Source organism: Tamandua tetradactyla, chromosome 6 (genome assembly GCF_023851605.1).
Source record: "Tamandua tetradactyla isolate mTamTet1 chromosome 6, mTamTet1.pri, whole genome shotgun sequence".
In the NCBI taxonomy this organism is placed as follows: Eukaryota; Metazoa; Chordata; class Mammalia; order Pilosa; family Myrmecophagidae; genus Tamandua; species Tamandua tetradactyla.
Genome location: NC_135332.1, coordinates 1,629,031 through 1,654,493, shown reverse-complemented (window position 1 = coordinate 1,654,493; position 25,463 = coordinate 1,629,031). Strand labels below are relative to the sequence as shown.

Below are 25,463 nucleotides of genomic sequence, written 5' to 3'. Positions count from 1 at the left end.
AGCCTTGCCGCCCTCACCTTTCCTCCTCCAGAAGAGCTACTGGGGGAGTGTAGACAATACAGAGCAGCTCCCGGAGCCACAACGGAGATAAAAGGGACGGCGTACCCATCCTGGAATGGCTGACTGTCTGGGAGAACCAGCTCCGGTGAGATCGCTGAGGGGCGCGGGCTTTCCCGGGCGGGACGGCAAGCGGCCGGAGTCCCTCCCTTCCTCCTTCCCAGGCCAGCTGGCAGAATTGGACAGGCGGTCCCCTTGGGCCACGGCGGCTGGCGCCCCCACCACGCGAGGCCCCCCGGACCAACTGAGAGAGTTGGGTCGGAAATCCCCAGACTGCGGAGAACAGTGACCGGGGGGTCCCTTCCATACACGTGACTCCCCGGTGTGGCTGGGAACAGTGCACTCTCCCGTGCTGCGACAGCTGGCGACCCTCCCTGCGTTCGGAACCCCGGGCCGGCTGGCACTCTTCCAAGACGCTTCAGCTGCCAAACCTCCCCTACGGCGAGAATTTTCCAGAGTTAAAGGACCCACAGCAACTTTCACTGGTGGAACCCGTAGACAAACGTGTGCCACGAGCGCCACCTACTGGGCAGGATAAGAAAAACAGAACCCAGAGATTTCACAGAAAAATCTTTCAACCTGTGGGGTCCAACACCCGGGGAAATCTGACTAAATGCCCAGACGCCAGCAGAAGATAACGGATCACGCTCAGAAAATTGAAAATATGACCCAAAGGAACAAACCAATAGTTCAAATGAGATGCAGGAGCTGAAACAACTAATGCTGAATATACGAACAGAAATGGAAAACCTCTTCAAAAACGAAATCGATAAATTGAGGGAGGACATGAATAAGACATGGGCTGATCAAAAAGAAGAAATAGAAAAACTGAAAAAACAAATCACAGAGCTTATGGAAGTGAAGGATAAAGTAGAAAAGATGGACAAAACAATGGATACCTACGATGACAGATTTAAAGAGACAGAAGATAGAATTAGTGATTTGGAGGATGGAACATCTGAATTCCAAAAAGAAACAGAAACTATAGGGAAAAGAATGGAAAAATTTGAACAGGGTATCAGGGAACTCAAGGACAATATGAACCGCACAAATATACGTGTTGTGGGTGTCCCAGAAGGAGAAGAGAAGGGAAAAGGAGGAGAAAAACTAATGGAAGAAATTATCACTGAAAATTTCCCAACTCTTATTAAAGACCTAAAATTACAGATCCAAGAAGTGCAGTGCACCCCAAAGAGATTAGACCCAAATAGGCGTTCTCCAAGACACTTACTAGTTAGAATGTCAGAGGTCAAAGAGAAAGAGAGGATCTTGAAAGCAGCAAGAGAAAAACAATCTGTCACATACAAGGGAAACCCAGTAAGACTATGTGTAGATTTCTCAGCAGAAACCATGGAAGCTAGAAGACAGTGGGATGATATATTTAAAATACTAAAAGAAAAAACTGCCAACCAAGACTCCTATATCCAGCAAAATTATCCTTCAAAAATGAGGGAGAAATTAAAACATTCTCAGACAAAAAGTCACTGAAAGAATTTGTGACCAAGAGACCAGCTCTGCAAGAAATACTAAAGGGAGCACTAGAGTCAGATACAAAAAGACAGAAGAGAGAGATATGGAAAAGAGTGTAGAAAGAAGGACAATCAGATATGATATATATAATACAAAAGGCAAAATGTTAGAGGAAAATATTATCCAAACAGTAATAACACTAAATGTCAATGGACTGAATTCCCCAATCAAAAGACATAGATTGGCAGAATGGATTAAAAAACAGGATCCTTCTATATGCTGTCTACAGGAAACACATCTTAGACCCAAAGATAAACATAGGTTGAAAGTGAAAGGTTGGGAAAAGATATTTCATGCAAATAACAACCAGAAAAGAGCAGGAGTGGCTATACTAATATCCAACAAATTAGACTTCAAATGTAAAACAGTTAAAAGAGACAAAGAAGGACACTATATACTAATAAAAGGAACAATTAAACAAGAAGACATAACAATCATAAATATTTACGCACCGAATCAGAATGCCCCAAAATACGTGAGGAATATACTGCAAACACTGAAAAGGGAAATAGACTCATATACCATAATAGTTGGAGACTTCAACTCACCACTCTCATCAAGGGACAGAACATCTAGACAGAGGATCAACAAAGAAATAGAGAATCTGAATATTACTATAAATGAACTAGACTTAATAGACATTTATAGGACATTACATCCCACAACAGCAGGATACACCTTTTTCTCAAGTGCTCATGGATCATTCTCAAAGATAGACCATATGCTGGGTCACAAAGCAAGTCTTAACAAATTTAAAAAGATTGAAATCTTACACAACACTTTCTCGGACCATAAAGGAATGATGTTGGAAATCAATAATAGGCAGAGTGCCAGAAAATTCACAAATACGTGGAGGCTCAAAAACACACTCCTAAACAACGACTGGGTCAAAGAAGAAATTGCAAGAGAAATTAGCAAATACCTCGAGGCGAATGAAAATGAAAACACAACATATCAAAACTTATGGGACGCAGCAAAGGCAGTGCTAAGAGGGAAATTTATTGCTCTAAATGCCTATATCAGAAAAGAAGAAAAGGCAAAAATTCAGGAATTAACTATCCATTTGGAAGAACTGGAGAAAGAACAGCAAGCTAACCCCAAAGCAAGCAAAAGGAAAGAAATAACAAAGATTAGAGCACAAATACATGAAATTGAAAACATGAAAACAATAGAGAAAATCAATAAGGCCAGAAGTTGGTTCTATGAGAAAATCAATAAGATTGATGGGCCCTTAGCAAGATTGACAAAAAGAAGAAGAGAGAGGATGCAAATAAATAAGATCAGAAATGGAAGAGGAGACATAACTACTGACCTCACAGAAATAAAGGAGGTAATAACAGGATACTATGAACAACTTTACGCTAATAAATACAACAATTTAGAGGAAATGGACGGGTTCCTGGAAAGACATGAACAACCAACTTTGACTCAAGAAGACATAGATGACCTCAACAAACCAATCACAAGTAAAGAAATTGAAGCAGTCATTCAAAAGCTTCCTAAAAAGAAAAGTCCAGGACCAGATGGCTTCACATGTGAATTCTACCAAACGTTCCAGAAAGAATTAGTACCAATTCTCTTCAAACTCTTCAAAAAAATCGAAGTGGAGGGAAAACTACCTAATTCATTCTATGAAGCCAACATCACCCTCATACCAAAACCAGGCAAAGATATTACAAAAAAAGAAAACTACAGACCAATCTCTCTAATGAATACAGATGCAAAAATCCTCAATAAAATTCTAGCAAATCGTATCCAACAACACATTAAAAGAATTATACATCATGACCAAGTAGGATTCATCCCAGGTATGCAAGGATGGTTCAACATAAGAAAATCAATTAATGTAATACACCATATCAACAAATCAAAGCAGAAAAATCACATGATCATCTCAATTGATGCAGAGAAGGCATTCGACAAGATTCAACATCCTTTCCTGTTGAAAACACTTCAAAAGATAGGAATACAAGGGAACTTCCTTAAAATGATAGAGGGAATATATGAAAAACCCACAGCTAATATCATCCTCAATGGGGAAAAATTGAAAACTTTCCCCCTAAGATCAGGAACAAGACAAGGATGTCCACTATCACCACTATTATTCAACATTGTGTTGGAGGTTCTAGCCAGAGCAATTAGACAAGAAAAAGAAATACAAGGCATCAAAATTGGAAAGGAAGAAGTAAAACTATCACTGTTTGCAGACGATATGATACTATACGTCGAAAACCCGGAAAAATCCACAACAAAACTACTAGAGCTAATAAATGAGTACAGCAAAGTAGCAGGTTACAAGATCAACATTCAAAAATCTGTAGCATTTCTATACACTAGTAATGAACAAGCTGAGGGGGAAATCAAGAAACGAATCCCATTTACAATTGCAACTAAAAGAATAAAATACCTAGGAATAAATTTAACTAAAGAGACAAAAAACCTATATAAAGAAAACTACAAAAAACTGCTAAAAGAAATCACAGAAGACCTAAATAGATGGAAGGGCATACCGTGTTCATGGATTGGAAGACTAAATATAGTTAAGATGTCAATCCTACCTAAATTGATTTACAGATTCAATGCAATACCAATCAAAATCCCAACAACTTATTTTTCAGAAATAGAAAAACCAATAAGCAAATTTATCTGGAAGGGCAGGGTGCCCCGAATTGCTAAGAACATCTTGAGGAAAAAAAACGAAGCTGGAGGTCTCGCGCTGCCTGACTTTAAGGCATATTATGAAGCCACAGTGGTCAAAACAGCATGGTATTGGCATAAAGATAGATATATCGACCAATGGAATCGAATAGAGTGCTCAGATATAGACCCTCTCATCTATGGACATTTGATCTTTGATAAGGCAGTCAAGCCAACTCACCTGGGACAGAGCAGTCTCTTCAATAAATGGTGCCTAGAGAACTGGATATCCATATGCAAAAGAATGAAAGAAGACCCATCTCTCACACCCTATACAAAAGTTAACTCAAAATGGATCAAAGATCTAAACATTAGGTCTAAGACCATAAAACAGTTAGAGGAAAATGTTGGGAGATATCTTATGGATCTTACAACTGGAGGCGGTTTTATGGACCTTAAACCTAAAGCAAGAGCACTGAAGAAGGAAATAAATAAATGGGAACTCCTCAAAATTAAACACTTTTGTGCATCAAAGAACTTCATCAAGAAAGTAGAAAGACAGCCTTCACAATGGGAGACAATATTTGGAAATGATATATCAGATAAAGGTCTAGTATCCAGAATTTATAAAGAGATTGTTCATCTCAACAACAAAAAGACAGCCAACCCAATTACAAAATGGGAAAAAGACTTGAACAGACACCTCTCAGAAGAGGAAATACGGATGGCCAAGAGGCACATGAAGAGATGCTCAATGTCCCTGGCCATTAGAGAAATGCAAATCAAAACCACAATGAGATATCATCTCACACCCACCAGAATGGCCATTATCAACAAAACAGAAAATGACAAGTGCTGGAGAGGATGCGGAGAAAGAGGCACACTTATCCACTGTTGGTGGGAATGTCAAAGGGTGCAACCACTGTGGAAGGCAGTTTGGCGGTTCCTCAAAAAGCTGAATATAGAATTGCCATACGACCCAGCAATACCATTGCTAGGTATCTACTCAAAGGACTTAAGGGCAAAGACACAAACGGACATTTGCACACCAATGTTTATAGCAGCATTATTTACAATTGCAAAGAGATGGAAACAGCCAAAATCTCCATCAACAGAAGAGTGGCTAAACAAACTGTGGTATATACATACGATGGAATATTATGCAGCTTTAAGACAAGATAAACTTATGAACCATGTAATAACATGGATGGACCTAGAGAATATTATGCTGAGTGAATCCAGCCAAAAACTAAAGGACAAATACTGTATGGTCCCACTGATGTGAACGGTCATTCGAGAATAAACTTGAAATATGTCATTGGTAACAGAGTTCAGCAGGAGTTAGAAACAGGGTAAGACAATGGGTAATTGAAGCTGAAGGGATACAGACTGTGCAACAGGACTAGATACAAAAACTCAAAAATGGACAGCACAATAATACCTAATTGTAAAGTAATCATGTTAAAACACTGAATGAAGCTGCATCTGAGCTATAGGTTTTTGTTTTGTTTTGTTTTGTTTTGATTTTACTATTATTACTTTTTTTTTTCTCTATATTAACATTCTATATCTTTTTCGGTTATGTTGCTAGTTCTTCTAAACCAATGCAAATGTACTAAGAAATGATGATCATGCATCTATGTGATGATGTTAAGAATTAATGATTGCATGTGTAGAATGGTATGATCTCTAAATGTTGGGTTAATTTCTTTTTTTCCGTTAATTAAAAAAAAAAAAAGAGAGAAGGGATAATTGGAGATGAAGGGATACAGACTGTACAACGGGACTGGATATAAAAACTCAGAAATGGACAGCACAATACTACCCAATTGTAATGCAATTATGTTAAAACACTGAATGAAGCTGCATGTGAGGTATAGGTTTTTTGCTTTTGTTTTTTTTTCTTTCTATTATTGTTTTAATTCTTATTCTGTTGTCTTTTTATTTCTTTTTCTAAATTGATGCAAATGTACTAAGAAATGATGAATATGCAACTATGTGATGTTATTAAGAATTACTGATTGTACATGTAGATTGGAATGATTTCTAATTGTTTTGTTAATTCTTTTTTTAATTAATAAAAAAAAACAAAAAAAACAGACAAGCAACTAAACAAGCTGTGGTATGTACATACGATGGAATATTATGCAGCTGTAAGATGGAATAAAGTTATGAAGTATGTAATATGTAATAACATGGATGGAAATTAAGGACATTATGCTGAGTGAGACTGGCCAAAAACAAAAGGACAAATACTGTATGGTCTCCCTTATACGAACTGACTAGGATAATTGCAGTTAAGAACAGAGGCCATCAGGAGATAGAGACAGGGTAGATACTGGGCAATTAGAACTGAAGGGATACAGTTTGTGCAACGGGACTGATTGTAAAAACTCAGAAATGGATAGCACAATACTACCTAACTGTAATACAATAATGTTAGAACACTGAATGAAGCTGAATGTGAGAATGATAGAGGGAGGAGGGCTGGGGGCACAAATGAAATCACAAAGAAAGATAGACGATAAAGACTGAGTTGGTATAATCTAGGAATGCCTAGAGTGTACAATGATAGTGACTAAATGTACAAATTTTAAAATGCTTTGCATGAGAAGAACAAAGGAATGTCAATAATGCAGCATGTTGAAAATAGATGGTAATATTTTAAAACTTTAACTTATGTGTGAGACTAAAGCAAAAAATGTTTATTTGGTACAAAATTTATATTTTGACTAGTGCATTTCCTAATATAACTTATGTGGACAGCTTCATTGAACACCATAAGCACATGGAACCTTGAGTAGGGCATGAGATTTTGTAGGTTTGACCAGAGTGATGCCTCGATAAATCCCAGAAGGATTTGAACAGTGAATAAAAAAGTATTTGCAAAGTCCCCTTGGGGGAATGGTGAGAAAGGGGGAAAATTCAACTTCCCCAAGTGGAGAATTCTTGATATTCTCACAAGCAGTGGGGACAACCAAAGCAATAGGCTGAGCCCCCAATCTTGGGGTTTGTTCATATGAAACTTAACCCTGCAAAGGATACGCTAAGCCTACTTAAAATTAGGCCTAAGAGTCACCCCCAAGAGAACCTTTTTTGTTGCTCAGATGTGGCCTCTCTCTCCAGCCAACACAACAAGCAAACTCACTGCCCTCCCCCTGTCTACATGGGGCATGACTCCCAGGGGTGTGGACCTTCCTGGCAATGTGGGACAGAAATCCAAGAATGAGCTGTGACTCAGCATCAAGGGACTGAGAAAACCTTCTCAACTGAAAGGGAGAAGAGAGAAATGAGACAAAATAAAGTGTCAATGGCTGAGAGATTCCAGACAGAGTCTAGAGGTTACTCTGGAGGTTATTCTTGTGCATTAGATGATACCACCTATTTAGTTTGGGGCATAACAGAGAGGCTGGAGGGAACTGCCTGAAAATGTACAGCTGTGTTCCAGTAGCCATGTTTCTTGAAGATGATTGTATAATGATATAGCTTTCACAATGTGACCGTGTGATTGTGAAAACCTTGTGTCTGATGCTCCTTTTATCCATGTTATCGACAGACGAGTAAAACATATGGATTAAAAATAAAGAAAAAATGGGGGAACAAAGGTTAAAATACATTAAGTAGACTGAAATGCTACTGATCAATGAAAGGGAGGGGTAAGGGGTGTGGTATGTACGGATTTTTTTCTGTTTTCTTTTTTTTATTTTATTGCTTTTTATGAATTGATGCAGATGTTCTAAGAAATGATCGTTTCCTAGATGAATATATGATGAATATACAACTATATGATGAAAAAAGAATGTTCATATTGTATGTTGATTGGTTTTATTAATAAAAATTTTAAAACACATAAAAGTACTAGAACAAAACGTGCTTATTTTTTTTTCTTTTTAATAATCTCAAAGTGGAAAAGTTCAACCGAAGAAAGGACTTAACAAATTACACCATGTACAGTTTTAACTCCTATGTATAATTTTTAACTCCTGAATGGTGAAAGCACCATAGGCAAAGTGGCAATAAATGACAAACTGGGAAAAATATTTGCAACACATTTCACAGATGTGGGGCTAATTTCTTAAAGTAATCGATAAAGCCCCCCTACAAAGTAGTAATTAAAAAAAAAAGATAAAAAATCAGAAAATAACAGACAAGGGCAAAACAGGAGAACAAATAGTTTGCAGGATAAGAAATACAAATGGCTGTAAAAAACATGATGTTCACCCTCATTTAAACAAAAACTGCCAGTTAAAACTTCCTGCAATACCTGGCGTGCACCAACTTGGCAAAGGTAAAGCACCCTGATAATGAGCTGGGCCGGGGCGTGGGGTGGGGCAGGGAGCTGGGCAGGAGCTGGAGAGGGCGGCGGGCAGGGCCGATGAGAAGCACAAGCGCACACTTCCATTTCCCAGACTCCGTCCCGTGGGCCAGACTTGCACCAAGTTATTCGCTGCAGTGCTGTCTGAAAGAGCATAAGACTGGGAAAAACTATCAACAGAGGACAGGCTAAAGAGATGATGGGCTCATCTATGCAGCGGGGTATTTTGCAGCTCTGAAAAAGAAGAGGCCGCCCTCTAGTTCTGGAAGGGCTGCCAAGATTTACAGATACGAGAGCAGAGTGCAGAAAGGGGCCGGCTGCCCTTTCATTTTTCATAAAAAGCACATCTGTTTTTTGTGTTTTTTTATCTGTTTGTTTTTTGCATGGACTGGCACCAGGAACCAAACCCAGGTCTCCGGCATGGCAGGCGAGAACTCTGCCACTGCACCTCCCTGGCCTGCCCCGATCGTCCGTTTTTAAACAGCCTCCAGGGGAAGGGGACGGCAGGGCGGGGTTTGGAGGGACACGGGGTCTTCCCCTTGAGTGCGGTTTCCATTGTCCGCCATGTGCAGGAATCACTGATTCACAATGAACTTGGACCAAACATCAAGTTGGCTATTATTTTGTTGGTGCCAATGAAGCGTGCGGCCTTGCACAAGTGTGGTCAGGTCACTGCAGCCCACAGTGGCTCGGAGGGTTTCAGACATGGCCACTGTAACAAGTCTGTGGGGCAAGTCCACATCAGCCGCCAGCCTCATATGGCGGCACCGTGACGAGGGCAAAGGGGGGCATCCTGCCGGCCCTGACCCCAAGGTGCTGCCCGGCCCTGTAGAGGCATCTGATGGGACCTGGGGGTCAGGGGTGCGGGGGCTGGCCTCCAGTGGAAGGGAGGCTTCTCCAGGGCCCTGGGGGTCTTGTGAGCTCCCCAGACTCTGGCTCCCCTGGGCAGCTCTGCAAACCCCCAGTGCCCAACTAAACGCCCCAAACCAACTCAGTCAGCCTTTCTGGGCAGGGCCTGGTCATCGGTATGTTTTCAAGTCCCTGGTCGATCCCAATGTGGGGTGAGAACCCCACCTGATGAGGGGCAGCTGCAGGCAGTGCTGGGGGAATAGAAAGGGGGAACCAGCCTTCTCCAAAGGCACACCCCCCCAAACCTGCAGAGCAGCTCGCCAGGGAGCCCTGTCATGGGTCACACTTGGTGCAGGCTGGGGTCTGCCCCAGGTTCTGGAGCATCCCGCCCCCAGCTGGCAGCCAGGCCTCTGTCACTGGGGGGACGCGGCTGGACAGTTCACCTTGGAAGCACTGGCAATCCCAGCTTTTATGTGAAGTCGTGCAGGTTTAACGCCAGCAGAATGGTCAAGTGTTTTTAAACCCTGCCGGCCAAGTGAAACACATACGCAAGCAGACGTGTCCCCCACTGCTAGTTTTAACTGCTGCATTGACGCAGAACAACCGCACCCACTAACACAATAAGGAAGGTCTCAGGAATCAAGTCACAGAAAATGTGTGGTGTCGTTAGCGCGGCTAATGGAGCAAGAGCGGGGCTCGGGCAGGCAGGAGGGCTGGGAAGCACTGGAGCGGCCATGCACCCATCAGGCGTGAAGATGCATTATTGGGGTCTGGGTGTATTCCACTGCATGCCCCAGCTCCCAGGCAGGACAGCTCTATGGGGCCCTGCACGCTCCTGACGCTTAGGCAAGCTCAGTGTGTGTGTGAATTTTTTTTTTTTGAAGAAAGTCTATAGTTTTCTTTAGTCTCACAAAGATCTGTGGTTCAGAGCAGGTTAAGAATCCTCCTTTCGAGTTCCGGGTCAAGATGGCGGCTTAACAACGTGCACGTTTTAGTTCGTCCTCCAGAACAACTGCTAAATAACCAGAAACAGTACAGAACAGCTCCTGGAGCCACGATAGTGACCAGACACACAGCATACCCCAGTCTGGACCAGCTGGACCGGCTGCGAGCACCCCCCAGAACCCTGAGTTCCCAAAGCTGTGGCGGCCAGTGCTCCTCCCCCACAGGCCGCTTCCCAGAGGGGAAAGGAAAGGACTTTACCAGCAGCAGTGACTGGGCACAATCAAACGCCAATTGTGGAACTAATTAACAAATTCTGACTACTAAAAATAGGCCCCCAGCTTAGGTGAACCCGATCAAAGTGGAGGTTGCTCATTTTTGCCCCGGCACCCAGTGGGCAGGACTGACAGAAAAAGGGGGGAAAAAAAGAAGGAAACAGGTTTTTGTGGCTGTGTATCTACAAAGGCTTGACTGCCTCTGGATACAGCGGCAGGACTTTTCAGGCTGAAACTGCCCCAGGCATAGGCAGAAGTGAGCTCTTTTGGGGGCTTATCTGGAGCCTGTGCCTTCCCCAGGGGAGGGGTGAAGCCCCACCCAGGTGGAATCACTCCATCAAGGAATTCAGACACCAGGGCTTGGTAATTTGAAGCCATTAAAACCAGCCTACAACCTCTCCTCTGTCTCCAACAAACCCCCAGCCAAAGTTAAAGGTACCGCATCATCTTATGCTGGTGGGACCTGCAGTCAGACAAGCGCCACATACTGGGCAGGATAAGAAAAACAGAGCCTAGAGACTTCACAGGAAAGTCTTTCAACCTGCTGGGTCTCACCCTCAGGGAAAACCGACACAGGTGACTCTTTCCTCCTGATAGGAGGCCAGTTTGGTCTGGGAAAATCTGGCTGGGGTCTATAATATCTAAGTAGACCCTCCTAAGTGTGTGTGTGGGGGAAAGGCACCACACAAGCAAGGCAAGAAACAAGAAAACAAGAACTGAAAAATTCTCCTCTGTTAAACAAAACTTAAGCTAAAGGTTCATATAAAGCTGAACAGAATGTCAAAGAACAGATAGACAACAAATTCATCCAGCAAGAAAACCTTAGATAAAAGAAGTGAGAGCAATCTGCAGAATAAACTAATTAAGGTAATTAAATGCCTAGACGCCAGCAAAAAATAACAAATCACACTAAGGAAATTGAAGATATGGCCCAGTCGAAGGAACAAACCAACAATTCAAATGACATACAGGAGCTGAAACAACTAATTCAGAATATACGAACAGACATGGAAAACCTCATCAAAAACCAAACCAATGAATTGAGGGAGGATATAAAAAAGGCAAGGAAAGAACAAAAAGAAGAAACTGAAAGTCTGAAAAAACAAATCACAGAACTTATGGGAATGAAAGACACAGTAGAAGAGATGAAAAAAACAATGGAAACCTACAATGGTAGATTTCGAGAGGCAGAACATAGGATTAATGAACCAGAGGACAGAACATCTGAAATCCAACAGGAAACAGAAACTATAGGGAAAAAAATGGAAAAATATGAGCAGGGACTCAGGGAATTGAAGGACAATATGAAGCGCACGAATATACGTGTTGTGGGTGTTCCAGAAGGAGAAGAGAAGGGAAAAGGAGGAGAAAAACTAATGGAAGAAATTATCACTGAAAATTTCCCAACTCTTATGAAAGACTTAAAATTACAGATCCAAGAAGTGCAGCGTACCCCAAAGAGAACAGATCCAAATAGACATACTCCAAGACATTTAATAATCAGAATGTCCAAGGTCAAAGAGAAAGAGGATCTTGAAAGCAGCAAGAGAAAAGCAATCCATCACATACAAGGGAAGCCCAATAAGACTATGTGCAGATCTCTCAGCAGAAACCATGGAGGCGAGAAGACAGTGGGATAATATATTTAAATTATTAAAAGAGAAAAACTGCCAACCAAGAATTCTGTATCCAGCAAAATTGTCCTTCAAAAATGAGGGAGAAATGAAAACATTTTCAGACAAAAAATCACTGAGAGAATTTGTGACTAAGAGACCAGCTCTGCAAGAAATACTAAAGGGAACACCAGAGACAGATACGAAGACAGAAGAGAGAGGTGTGGAGAAGAGTGTAGAAAGGAAGACTATGAGTAAAGGTAAAAAGAAGGAAAATGAGATATGACATATAAAATCCAGAAGGCAAAACAGTAGAAGTACTACCCATGCAATAATAACACTGAATGTTAATGGATTAAACTCTCCAATCAAAAGACATAGTCTGGCAGAATGGTTTAAAAAACAGGACCCATCTATATGCTGTCTCTACTCAAAGGTCACAAGGCCAAGGACACAAATGGACATTTACACACCAATGTTTATAGCAGCATTATTAACAATTACCAAGAGATGGAAACAGCCAAAATTTCCATCAACAGTTGGCTGAACAAACTGTGACACTTACATAAGATGGAATATTATGCAGCTGTAAAACAGAATAAAGTTATGAAGTATGTAACAACATGAATGGACCTTAAGGACATTATGCTGAGTGTGATTAGCCAGAAACAAAAGGACAAATACTGTATGGTCTCACTGATATGAACTGACATTACTGAATAAACTTGGAATATTTCCTTCATAACAGAGGCCATCAGGGGACAGAAATAGGGTGAGATATTGGGTAATTGGAGCTGAAGGGATACAGATTGTGCAACAGGACTGAATATAAAATCTCAGATATGGACAGCACAATACTACCTAACAGTAATGTAATTATGTTAAAACACTGAATGAACCTGCATGTGAGAGTTATAGAGGGAGGAGGACTGGGGACATAAATGAAATCAGAAAGAAAGATAGATGGTAAAGATCGAGATGGTATAATCTAGGAATTCCTAGAGTGTATAATAATAGTGAAATGTACAATGTACAAATTTAAGAAATGTTTTTGCCTGAGGAAGAACAAAGGAATGTCATTATTGCAGGGTGTTGAAAATAGATGATAATTAATACTTTAAAATGTCACCTTATGTGTGAGACTAAAGCAAAACATGTTTATTTGTTACAAAATTTATATTTTGACTAGAGCATTTCCTAATATAACTCATGTAGATAGTTTGATTGAATGTCATAAGTACTTGGAATCTCAGGTAGCACATGAGATTTTGTTGGTTTGTCCAGAGTGATGCCCCGATGAATCCCAGAGTGATTTGATCAGTGACTGGAAAAGTATTTGCAAGCCCCCTTCGGGGAATGGTGAAAGCGGAGAGAAATTCAACTTCCCCGAGTTGAATTCTTGATATTCTCACAAGCAGTGTGGACAACCAAAGCTACAGGCTGAGCCCCCAGGCTTGGGGTTTGTTCACATGAAACTTAACCCCACAAAGGATAGGTCAAGTCTACTTAAAATTTAGGCCTAAGAGTCACCCCAGGAGAGCCTCTTTTGTTGCTCAGATGTGGCCCCTCTCTCCAGCCAACACAACGAGCAGTCTCACCACCCTCCCCCTCTCTGCGTGGGACATGACTCCCAGGGGTGTGGACCTTCCTGGCAGCGTGGGATGGGGATCCTGGCATGAGCTGAGACTCAGCGTCAAGGGACTGAGAAAAACCCTAGAATGAGCTGAGAATTAACATCAAGGGATTGAGAGAACCTTCTCAACCAAAGAGGGAAGAGTGAAATGAGACTAAATGTCAATGGCTGAGAGATTCCAAACAGAGGTGAGAGTTTATCCTGGAGGTTATTCTTACGCATTAAGTAGATATCACCTTGTTGTTCAAGATGTAGTGGAGAGGCTGGAGGGAACTGCCTGAAAATGTAGAGCTGTGTTCCAGTAGCCATGTTTCTTGATGATGATTGAACAATGATATAGCTTTCACAGTGAGACTCTGTGAATGTGAAAACCTTATGTCTGATGCTCCTTTTAGCTACTATATCAGCAGAAGAGTAGAACATATGGAATAAAAATAAATAATAGGGGGGAACAAATGTTAAAATAAATTTAGTTTGAAATGCTAGTGGTAAATGAAAGTGAGGGGTAAGGGGTATGGTATGTATAATCTTTTTTTCTCTGTTATCGTTTTATTTCTTTTTCTGTTGTCTTTTTATTTCTTTTTCTAAATTGATGCAAATGTTCTAAGAAATGATGAATATGCAACTATGTGATGATATTAAGAATTACCGATTGTATATGTAGAATGGAATGACCTCTTAATGTTTTGTTTGTTAATTTTTTTAATTAATAAAAAAAGTTAAAAAAAAAAAAAAGAATCCTCCTTTCTGGTACCTGGAAAATTATAGAACATTGCTGCAAGAAATTAAAGGAGATCTAAATAAATGGAAAGACATCCCGTGTTCAAGGATAGGAAGACTTCATATTATTAACATGCCAATATTCCCCAAAGGGGCTACAGATTGTGACAAGCAAAGCCCCAACAGCCTTCTTCCAGAAATGGAAACGCCAATCATCAAATTCATATGGAAGGGTGAGGGACCCCAAATAGCCAAAAGCATCTTGAAAAAGAACAAAGTTGGAGTACTCACACTACCCAATTTCAAAACTTACTGCAAAAATACAGTAATCAATACAGCACGCTACTAGCTCAAACACAGAGATACAGACTGATGCAAACTGAAAGCAGAAAGAAACCCTCAATCTACAGCCAGTGGATTTTTGGCAAGGGTGCCAAGTCTACTCGATGGGGAAAGAATAGTTGTATTAGTTAGGATTCTCTAGAGAAACAGAATCAACAGGGAACACTCACAAATATAAAATTTATAGACGTGTCTTACGTGACTGTGGGAACACAGAGTACAAAATTCACAGGGCAGGCTGTGAAGCCAATGATTCCGATGGAGGGTCTGGATGAACTCCACAGGAGAGGCTTGCCAGCCGAAGCAGGAAGAGACCCTGTCTCTTCTGAATCCTCCTTAAAAAGCTTCCAGTGATTAGACTGAGCATCACTCATTGCAGAAGACACTCCCCTTGGCTGATTACAAATGGAATCAGTTGTGGATGTAGCCGACATGATCATGATTTAATTCTATGAAATGTCCTCATTGCAACAGACAGGCCAGCACTTGCCCAACCAGACAAACAGATACCACCACGTGGCCAAGTTGATGCATGAACCATAACAGTCCACCCCTTGTCAACTTGGCAGCTATACGTATCACCTTAAACCATACCTAATTTCTAAATAAAAACACTAAAACACACATTTTTTTCTTTCACCTAACAATACTCAACTGTCCTGCATATAACTGGAAACATATTAACTCTCTCCAGAATACAGTGCAAGTCCTTGGGTAATATTCATTCTTAAACCTGATATCTTACAATTTAAATAGTATAACATGAACAAAGCGGCATTATAAGTCCTTGTTTTTGTAACTGGTCACGTGGTCGAGGTTCATATTTATCACTACCTTCTTCCACTACCCATTCCATGTTCCCTTTACCCTCAGCAAGCACTTCAGCTGGCTGTGGTTCTTTGCCTGGTGGAGTGATCCGACCTTCATTCCTGAAGTTTCAGAGCCATTGGTAGTCCTGCCTGGATTGGGTTGTTGCAGTTTTCCATTGATTTTAATCACAAGGCATGGTAGTACTAAAAGATGCCTTAGGGGATCTCCTATATTCCAAGAAAACTGTTCTTTACCTCCGATGTGTAGTTGCAGCCCTATTTCCCCCTGAGAGTCAGGGTCAGTCACCCCAGACAATAATGTAATCCCTTCTTGGCTTGTTGATTCAGGGGCATGAGTAGCCCAAAGTGACCAGGTGGGAGTCTTAACTTCCAGTTCAGTGGAATCATTGTTGTTTCTCCTGTTGGAAGCACTCCCCATTTTGGAACTAAAACCTGTAGACAAGCAGAGCTTAAGGTCACAGGGACAGGAAGCAAAAACTTTCCTAGTGGATCATTAGGGGTAATAGTGAGTGGTATCACTCCCATTTCCACCCCTTGGTTCTTAGACCCATGGATCCTGGCTGTGGGAGAAACAGCACCATACAGCGGACGCTGATTCAGAGCATATACAGCTTCCTGGAGAACATTACCCAAGCCTTTCAAGATATTGCCACCTAGTTGGCACCAGAACTGAGTTTTCAAAAGGCCATTCCACCGTTCTATCAATCCAGCTGCTTCTGGATGATGGGGAACATGGTAAGACCAGAGAGTTCCATGAGCATGTGCCCATTCCCACACTTCATTTGCTGTGAAGTGTGTTCCTTGATCTGAAGCAATGCTATGTGGAATACCATGACGATGGATAAGGCATTCTGTAAGCCCACGGATGGTAGTTTTGGCAGAAGCATTGCGTGCAGGGAAAGCGAACCCATATCCAGAGTATGTGTCTATTCCAGTTAGAACAAATCGCTGCCCCTTCCATGAAGGGAGTGGTCCAATGTAATCAACCTGCCACCATGTAGCTGGCTGGTCACCTCGGGGAATGGTGCCATATCGGGGGCCGAGTGTGGGTCTCTGCTGCTGGCACATTGGGCACTCAGCAGTGGCTGTAGCCAAGTCAGCCTTGGTGAATGGAAGTCCATGTTGCTGAGCCCGTGCATAACCTCCATGCCTACCACCATGACCACTTTGTTCATGAGCCCATTGGACAATGACAGGAGTTGCTGGGGAAAGAGGCCGACCGGTATCCACAGAACGGGTCATCTTATCCACTTGATTATTAAAACTTTCCTCCGCTGAAGTCACCTCTGGTGTGCATTCACATGGGACACAAATATCTTCATGTTTTTAGCCCACTCGGAAAAATCTATCCACTTACTTCTTCCCCAGACCTCTTTGTCACCAATTTTCCAAATATGGTCTTTCCAAGTCCCTGACCATCCAGCCAAACCATTAGCAACAGCCTATGAGTCAGTATACAAACACACCTCTGGCCAGTTTTCCTTCCAAGCAAAATGAACAACCAGGTGCACTGCTCGAAGTTGTGCCCACTGGGAGGATTTCCCCTCACCACTGTCCTTCAAGGACACCCCAGAAAGGGGTTGTAATGCTGCAGCTGTCCACTTTCGGGTGGTACCTGCATGTCGTGCTGAACCATCTGTAAACCAGGCCCGAGTTTTCTCCTCCTCAGTCAATTCACTGTAAGGAACTCCCCAAGAGGCCATAGCTCTGGTCTTGGAAAGAGAAGGTAATGTGGCAGGAGTAGAGACCATGGGCATTTGGACCACTTCTTCATGTAACTTACTTGTGCCTTCAGGATCTGCTCTGGCCCTATCTCATATATACCATTTCCATTTTATGATGGAGTGCTGCTGTACATGCCCAACTTTATGGCTTCGTGGGTCAGACAACACCCAGCTCATGATAGGCAACTCAGGTCTCATGGTAACTTGGTGGCCCATGGTTAAGCGTTCAGTCTCTACTAAGGCCCAGTAGCAGGCCAAAAGCTGTTTCTCAAAAGGAGAGTAGTTATCTGCAGCAGATGGTAAAGCTTTGCTCCAAAATCCTGAGGGTCTGCGTTGTGATTCTCCTATAGAGGCCTGCCAAAGGCTCTAGATAGCATCTCTATTTGCCACTGACACTTCCAGCATCATTGGATCTGCTGGATCATATGGTCCAAGTGGCAGATCAGCTTGTACAGCAGCCTGGATCTGTCGCAAAGCCTCCTCTTGTTCAGATCCCCACTCAAAATTACCACCTTTTCTGGTCACTCAATAAATGGGCCAGAGTAGCAAAACCAAATGAGGAATATGTTGTCACCAAAATCCAAAGAGACCAAGTAGGCATTCTACCTCTTTTTTGGTTATAGGAGGGGCCAGATGCAGCAAATTATCCTTCACCTTATAAGGAATATCTCAACATGCCCCACACCACTGGACACCTAGAAATTTCACTGAGGTTGAAGGCCCCTGTATTTTTGTTGGATTTATCTCCCATCCTCTGACATGCAAATGCCTTACAAGGAAGTCTAGAGTAGTTGCTACTTCTTGCTCACTAGGTCCAATCAACATGATATCATCAATATAATGGACCAGTGTGATGTCTTATGGAAGGGAGAAACGATCAAGGTCCCTTCGGACAAGATTATGACATAGGGCTGCAGGGTTGATATTCCACTGAGGTAGGACAGTGAAAGTATATTGCTGACCTTGCCAGGTGAAACCAACCTGTTTCTGGTGGTCCTTACTAACAGCGTTTGAGAGAAAAGCATTTGCCAGATCAATAGCCACACACCAGGTACCAGGGGATGTATTGATTTGCTCAAGCACTGATACCACATCTGGAACAGCAGCTGCAATTGGAGTTACCACCTGGTTGAGCTTACGATAATCCACTGTCATCCTCCAAGACCCATCTGTTTTCTGCACAGGCCAAATAGGAGAGTTGAATGGGTATGTGGTGGGAATCGCCACCCCTGTATCCTTCAAGTCCTTAAGAGTGGCAGTAATCTCTGCAATCCCTCCAGGAATCTGGTATTGCTTGTGATTCACTATCTTGCTAGGTAGGGGCAGTTCGAGTGGCTTCCACTTGGCCTTTCCCACTATAATAGCCCTCACTGCATGAGTTAGGGAGCCAATGTGGGGATTCTGCCAGTTGCTCAGTATGTCTATTCCAATTATGCATTATGGAGCTGGGGAAAAAATCACAGAATGGGTCCAGGGCCCCACTGGACCCACTGTGGGACAGACCTAAGCTAAAACTCCATTGATCACCTGGCCTCCATAAGCCCCCACTCTGACTGGTAGACCAGAGTGACATTTTGGGTCCCCTGGAATTAATGTCACTTCTGAACCAGTGTCTAACAATCCCCAAAATATCTGATCATTTCCTTTTCCCCAGTGCACAGTTACCCTGTAAAAGGCCGTCAGTCTCCTTGGGGAAGGTTTGGAAGAAGATTAACAGTATAAATTTGTGGCAGTGTAACAGGGTTCTCCCCCAACCAAAGGGACCTGGCCTCCCCTTCATTCAAGGGGCTCTGGGTCTGTAAACTGTCTCAAGTCTGGAAATTAATTAAGGGGCCGTGACTCTGTGTTTTTATAATTCAGGTTAGACTTCTGTCACTTGACCTAGAACTCTTTTGTTTATATAGCTTGAACATGAATTGTAGACTGCCTTTCTATTGTATTTCTAGGTACCCCGTGATTTACTAGCCACCACCACAAATATCTGTGAGTCAGATTATTTTGACTCCTGCTTTGAGTTTCCTTTCTATTATAATAGCCACGTTTACCCTGTTTTTGGAGATTAAGTGCTGCCACCTGGCTCTGCCAACTTGGGATCCGGTCATCCCCATTGTGTTTAAGGATTCCAGCTCAGTGACAGCAGTTCCTACAGTAATATCTGACCTACGGGGAAGTGCAACCACAGAGCTCTTTAGGGATGATGGTGCTAGTCTCACAAATTTATTTCTCGCTGTTCTGGTAAAAGATGCATCCTCTGGACACTCCTGGGGCATAAGAGCAGGCTTTGCATGATAAATCTGTTCTAACAATCCAATCTCTTAAGCCTCTGGATCCCCTCATCTGCATTATACCAGGGCAGTTCTGGCATTTCATCCTCAGGTAATGTTGGCCACCTTTTGATCCATGTTTCAGCCAACCATCCAAACAAACTGTTAATACCTTTTCTAACCCCTTGAGCTATAACATTGAATGTAGAATCTCTGCTTAGTGGGCCCATATCCATAAATTCAGCCTGATCCAGCCTTATATTCCTCCCACTGTTATCCCACACCCTTAAAATCCATTGCCACACATATTCCCCTGATTTCTGTCTATATAAATTGGAAAACTCACACAGTTCTTTTGGAGTATAACGTACCTCCTATGTGATACTTTGTACCTCACTTTTAGGAGTCTGTTGGAACTTTAGTCTAGTTATAGGTGTGGAAGAAATGAGGGGTGGTGGGGGTGGGTCATGAAAAGAATTAGAAATATCTTCCAAGCCATTTGCTTCAGGGCTTTCATTTGCAGTTTCATCTGGTGAAATAGGATTAATCACTCTAGGGCTAATCCCTTCAGGAGGAGGTTGGGTGGCCAACTCCTCAAGGCAGTCTGGAGGTTGGGCGGTTATGTCCTCAGGGCAGACTATTACAGGGTTATCTAGAGAAGACTCAGCATGACCTAGGGTTTCAACCTCACCACCAACATCATTATTGATCCATATGTCACCATCTTATTTTTCAGGGTCCCACTCCTTTCCAATCAATGCCCTCACTTTAATGGCAGACACCATGCAACATTGAGATTTCAGTTTATGTTGTAAAGTTGCTACTCTAACAATAAGATTCTGAGTCTGATTTTCAGAGATCTCAAGTCTACGGCTATAGGAAATAAGATTTTCCTTCAGGATACTCATAGAAACTTCTACATCTGTCAGACAGCACTTAAGCTTCTTGTTTGCCAAAAACGGGCAAAGGACTTGAAGCTTTAAGTTCATCCCTTTCACTCCTTAATGTTGCCAGTGTATCTAACAACAACCAGCCAACATCTCTATACCTCTTATTTCCACAAAACTCTGTAGAGGTGTCAAAACATTATCCCCCAGAGCCTAGCTTTGTACAAGAGAAGCATTAGGAGAATCGAATGGTGATATTTTGACTATCTCTTTTGCCAACTCACTCCATGGATTGGGAGTGACATTCTGATTATGGGAATCAGAGTCCTTAGTGCCTTTAAGTCCAGTCAGAGTAGAAAACCATTCATAAAAACCCATTTTTAAGATTCTGTTTCTTAAGAACCACTCCTGGTATCAAGTTGTATTAGTTAGAGTTCTGTAGAGAAACAGAATCAACAGGAAACACTCACAAATATAAAATTTATAGACGTGTCTTATGTGACCGTGGGAATGCAGAGTCCAAAATCTGCAGGGCAAGCTGTGAAGCCAACGATTCCAATGGAGGGTCTGGATGAACTCCACAGGAGAGGCTAGCCAGCTATCTCTTCTGAATCCTCCTTAAAAGGCTCCCAGTGATTAGACTGAGAATCACACATTGCAGAAGACACTCCCCTTGGCTGATTACAAATGGAATCAGCTCTGGATACAGTTGATGTGATCATGATTTAATTCTATGAAATGTCCTCATTGCAACAGACAGGCCAGCACTTGCCCAACCAGACAAACAGGTACCACCACTTGGCCAAGTTGACACATGAACCTGACCATGACAAGAGTCCCTTCAAATGGTGCTATGGGTACCCATAGCAAGCAAATGAAAGTGGATCCCTACCTCAAACCATATACATATACTAACTCAAAATGGATAACTGACCTAATTTAAGAGCTAAGACTATAAAATACTTAGAAGAAAACAGAGAAATGTCTTCAGGACCTCATCTTGAGCAATGAATCCTGAGGCTTTACATCTAAAGCACAAGCAAAAAAAAGAAAAAATAACTGAGACTTCATCAAAATTAAGAACTTTTGTGTATCAAAGGATATTAACAAGAAAGTGAAGGACAGCTAACAGAATGGGAGAAAGTATTTGGAAACCATGTATCCGATATGGGTTTAATATTCTGAATGTATAAAGAACTCTTACACTAAACAACAAAAAGACAAACAACCCAATTCAAAAATGGGCAAAGGACTTCAATAGACATTTCTCTGAAGAAGATATAGAAATGGCCAAGAAGCACATGGAAAGATGCTCAACATCATTAGCCAATATGGAAATATAAATCAAAACCTCAAGATACCAATTCACACCCACTTGGATGGCTATTATTAAAAAAACAAACTAACAAACAAAAACAGAAAATAACAAGTGTTGGCAAATGTGGAAAAACAGAGGAGAAATACACGCTATGATATCTAGAATTTAAAAATGTTTTTTTTTCAATTACAGGCTGATTATTTGATTGATAAACTATGAACATGAAAATGTCAACATTAAGAAGACTTTCCTAATCATAGTCCAACATAAATTTTGATCTCTTTGAAGTCTACTTGCTATTTTAAGGTTTGTTGGGTTTTATAAGCAGCTATTACTGAGTAGCCTGAGATCTTTTCTGAATGTATGTTTCTTGACCTATGATGTAGTTTAAATAAGTATCTGTCACTGACTTCTTTGTTTTAATGGTTAGTTATCTGAAGTGTAAGATACTATGGATAAAATTCCATAAAAAAATTGTTAATCAATAAGGGCTCTGTATTTTAAAAATTCAAATATTTTCATTTCTCAATAGTTAGAGGAATAATTTATTTATATGTGTCCACTATGAAGAATAAACAAGTACAAAAAGTACTTTATTAGAACTTTTATTACTTTGAAGGAGTAAAAAATTAACTATTTATTGACGGTTCTTTAGTTTTAAACACAATGATTCAAAATATGGAATACTCCAATATAAAACAATCTCTGATCTTGCTGATGGAAAGAGGTTTATCATTTTTCACTTAAATTTCAGATGTTTGTTTTTAACTCCTAAAACCTAGCATTTTTGTAATATACTGATCCTGAAATTTGGGAACAGTGAATTTGTAATAACAGTCACTGGGGCTAACAACAGAAGTCACTGCAATGGAATTTACTGTAGGAACATAAATGGGGAAGAAACATAAAGTGGTTATGTTAACATATTAAAACTGACAGAAACTGTTGCTTCATGGCTTGATTTTTATGCCAAAGGGAAATTTAAAAGATTTCATCATGAAAAAGGCCTCATTTGAAAGAAGAGATAGATTGGTTATTAAAATAAATTTTCATATCTACATTTTAATATTAAGGACATATCATTTCATGAGGTGTATTTCTTTAGGACTTGCCTGTTGGTGCTAAGCCATTTAAATACATCTGTGTATCTCCAATAACTGTAGTGAATGTGAATGGAGAATAAGTGCTGAGACCTAATCCTGCATTGCGTCAGTGTATAATGGACCCATGTACATGAATATAAATGGACATAAGGATTAATATATTGACGTTTGAAATGAGCTGAAATTACTAGTTTTCTTTCTTTGGGTGTTTGTGATGTAAAATATAGTTTTAAGAAATGAAATACTGCAGTGTTTGGCTGAAACATCTGGAGTCAATATTGTTTAGTTTGTTCATTCATTTATTTTTTCAGTAAACATTTGTTTAGTATTTAATGCATACTATGCCTTGTGATAGGATCAGGGAATAATAGAAATGAGAAGAGACAATCTGCTTCAACTGCTAATAAAGGGGTAAGACAAAATCAGTGGTTAGAATTTAAGGTAGAATGTGTTGTAATGGTTATGTGTCCAAAGAAGAGATTGGAGGAGGAAACACCTCTGAAAGCATGTGGCAGTGAAGCTGAGTAGGAAAGACTTAATGTTAGGCAGGCAGATTGTGGAAGTTTAGTTGAGGGACCACATGTACTTTTCTTGAGTTCTGCTTTTATTATGATTTACTTTACAATTGAAATGAATGTCAGTTTCATTTTAATCACTGGCAGTGGGGAAGGGAATTTGGAAGTTGGTATTATGGGCTGTCAAAGTTGGATTACAAGGTTTTCAGCATTGCTTTGTGAAGTAGCTCACCGAACACCTACTTGGATTAGCAGTTACAAGTTTCCATAAATCAGCTAAAATCTGACCAGCTATAGGAAAGGAATTTTCAACATGTGAAAATTGAGTGCTTAACTATGTATGCTTGCAATGATATAACTGACAATAGTATGAAAATAGTATACAAATTATTTAAGGTGTTTTGAAATGCCTTATGGACCTCTTCAAAAATGTGTTTAGTCCATTAATTTAATTTATATAGTTAATATTCATATGTTTTTCTTCTTTGTGGAGAGTCTCTGCTTTTACATGTAAAGATAATCAAATTGCTACAATAAAAATTCACTTACCCTTAAAAAAAAAATGTGGAAAAACAGGAACCTTTCCCATTATTGATGGGAATGTAAAATTGTGCCGCCACTGGGGAGAACAGTTTGTAGGTTCCTCAGAAAGTTGGACACAGAATTACCACATGATCCAGCAATCCTGTTTCTGGGTATATCCCCAGAAGAATTGAAAGCAGGGACTTGGACAGGTATTTGTATAATGATGCTCATAGTGGCATCATTCACAATTGCGAAATGATGGAAGCAACCCAAGTACCTGTCAATAGATGAATGGAAAAGTGAAACATGGTTTATATACACAATGGAGTATTAGTCAGAGGCAAAAAGAATGAAGTTCTGATACAACTGGACGAATGTTGAAGACATCAAGTTGATGCAATAAGCCAAACACAAAAGGACAACACTGTGTGATCTCACCTACATGAAATAACTAGACTAGGCTAATTGATAGAGACAGGAAGTAGACCACAGGTGCGGAGGGGAGGGCGGTGGAGTGAGTGGGTGCAGGTTTCTGTTTGGGGGACCGGGAGTTTGGTAACGGATGGAGGTGGCGGTGCCACAGGTTGTGAGAACAGTCAGCACTCAAAAATGGCTACATGGGACATTTTATGTTGTATATATGTTACCACAATAAAAAAGAAGAACCCTGACTTAAAAGCAAGGCTGATAAAATAAGGAGCTCCCAGGGACAGAGGTTGTCTACCTTTAAAGTGGCCTGCGGCTGTGACGCTGGGCTCTCCTTGCTGCTGCCACGTCCTGCCAGGGACGTTAAATGAATGGAAGAACACAAGAAAAGCAGTCATGGCCACTGTCGTCGCAGTGAAGGCAGGAGTGGGATGGTGACGGGGGCTCCAGGGGTGACCCAAGGCCCCGTGGCCTCCACCTAGCTGGCCCTGGCTTGGGCAGGAGCTGTGGCACTCAGCTCGGTTCCACTCTTCAGCTGGGCTGGGGTGGGTACCCCAAGCCCATGGGGGAGGCGGGGGTCGGTGCAGGCCCTACCTGGAAGTGCTTCTCCTCGAATTCGGCGACCTTCCGCTTGCCCTGCGCATGGTTCTCCAGGATGGCCTCCTGGACGCACTGGTAGAAGGTGTCGACCTCCACCTTCCGCTTCTCCTGCTGTTTCAGGCCGTACTCGAAAATGCTCACGCAGATGACGACAAACTTGTCCCTGTAGGTGAGTGGCCGTTAAGGAGGCTCCCCACTACGTGGCTGGGTCGAGTGACAGTGCCGCAGTGGCTGGAGTTTGAAATCCATGATCTCATTTGGCCCATTTGCCAGATGGAGAGACTGAGGCGCAAAGAACTCTGCCTGGGGTATGTGCTGGGGAGCAGGACATCGTGGGGCCTGGCGGACAGGTATGGAG

General features: G+C 41.5%; 1 protein-coding gene across 10 annotated transcripts in view; it reads right to left on the bottom strand.

The window, feature by feature from the left end:
* Positions 1-25,463, bottom strand: part of DRC3 (dynein regulatory complex subunit 3) — a 64,440-nt gene that overhangs the window by 13,825 nt on the left and 25,152 nt on the right. For 6 of the 10 annotated variants that reach the window (XM_077163379.1, XM_077163378.1, XM_077163380.1 and 3 more), the window contains 2 exons: positions 25,100-25,268; positions 24,804-24,856 (listed from right to left, as the gene is read on the bottom strand). In XM_077163379.1, the coding sequence (XP_077019494.1) occupies positions 24,804-24,856; positions 25,100-25,268 (222 nt within the window). Of the gene's footprint in view, positions 1-8,127; positions 10,404-24,803; positions 24,857-25,099; positions 25,275-25,463 lie in introns of those variants that run through there. The other 4 variants (XM_077163382.1, XM_077163383.1, XM_077163385.1 and 1 more) reach the window with 4 other exon arrangements.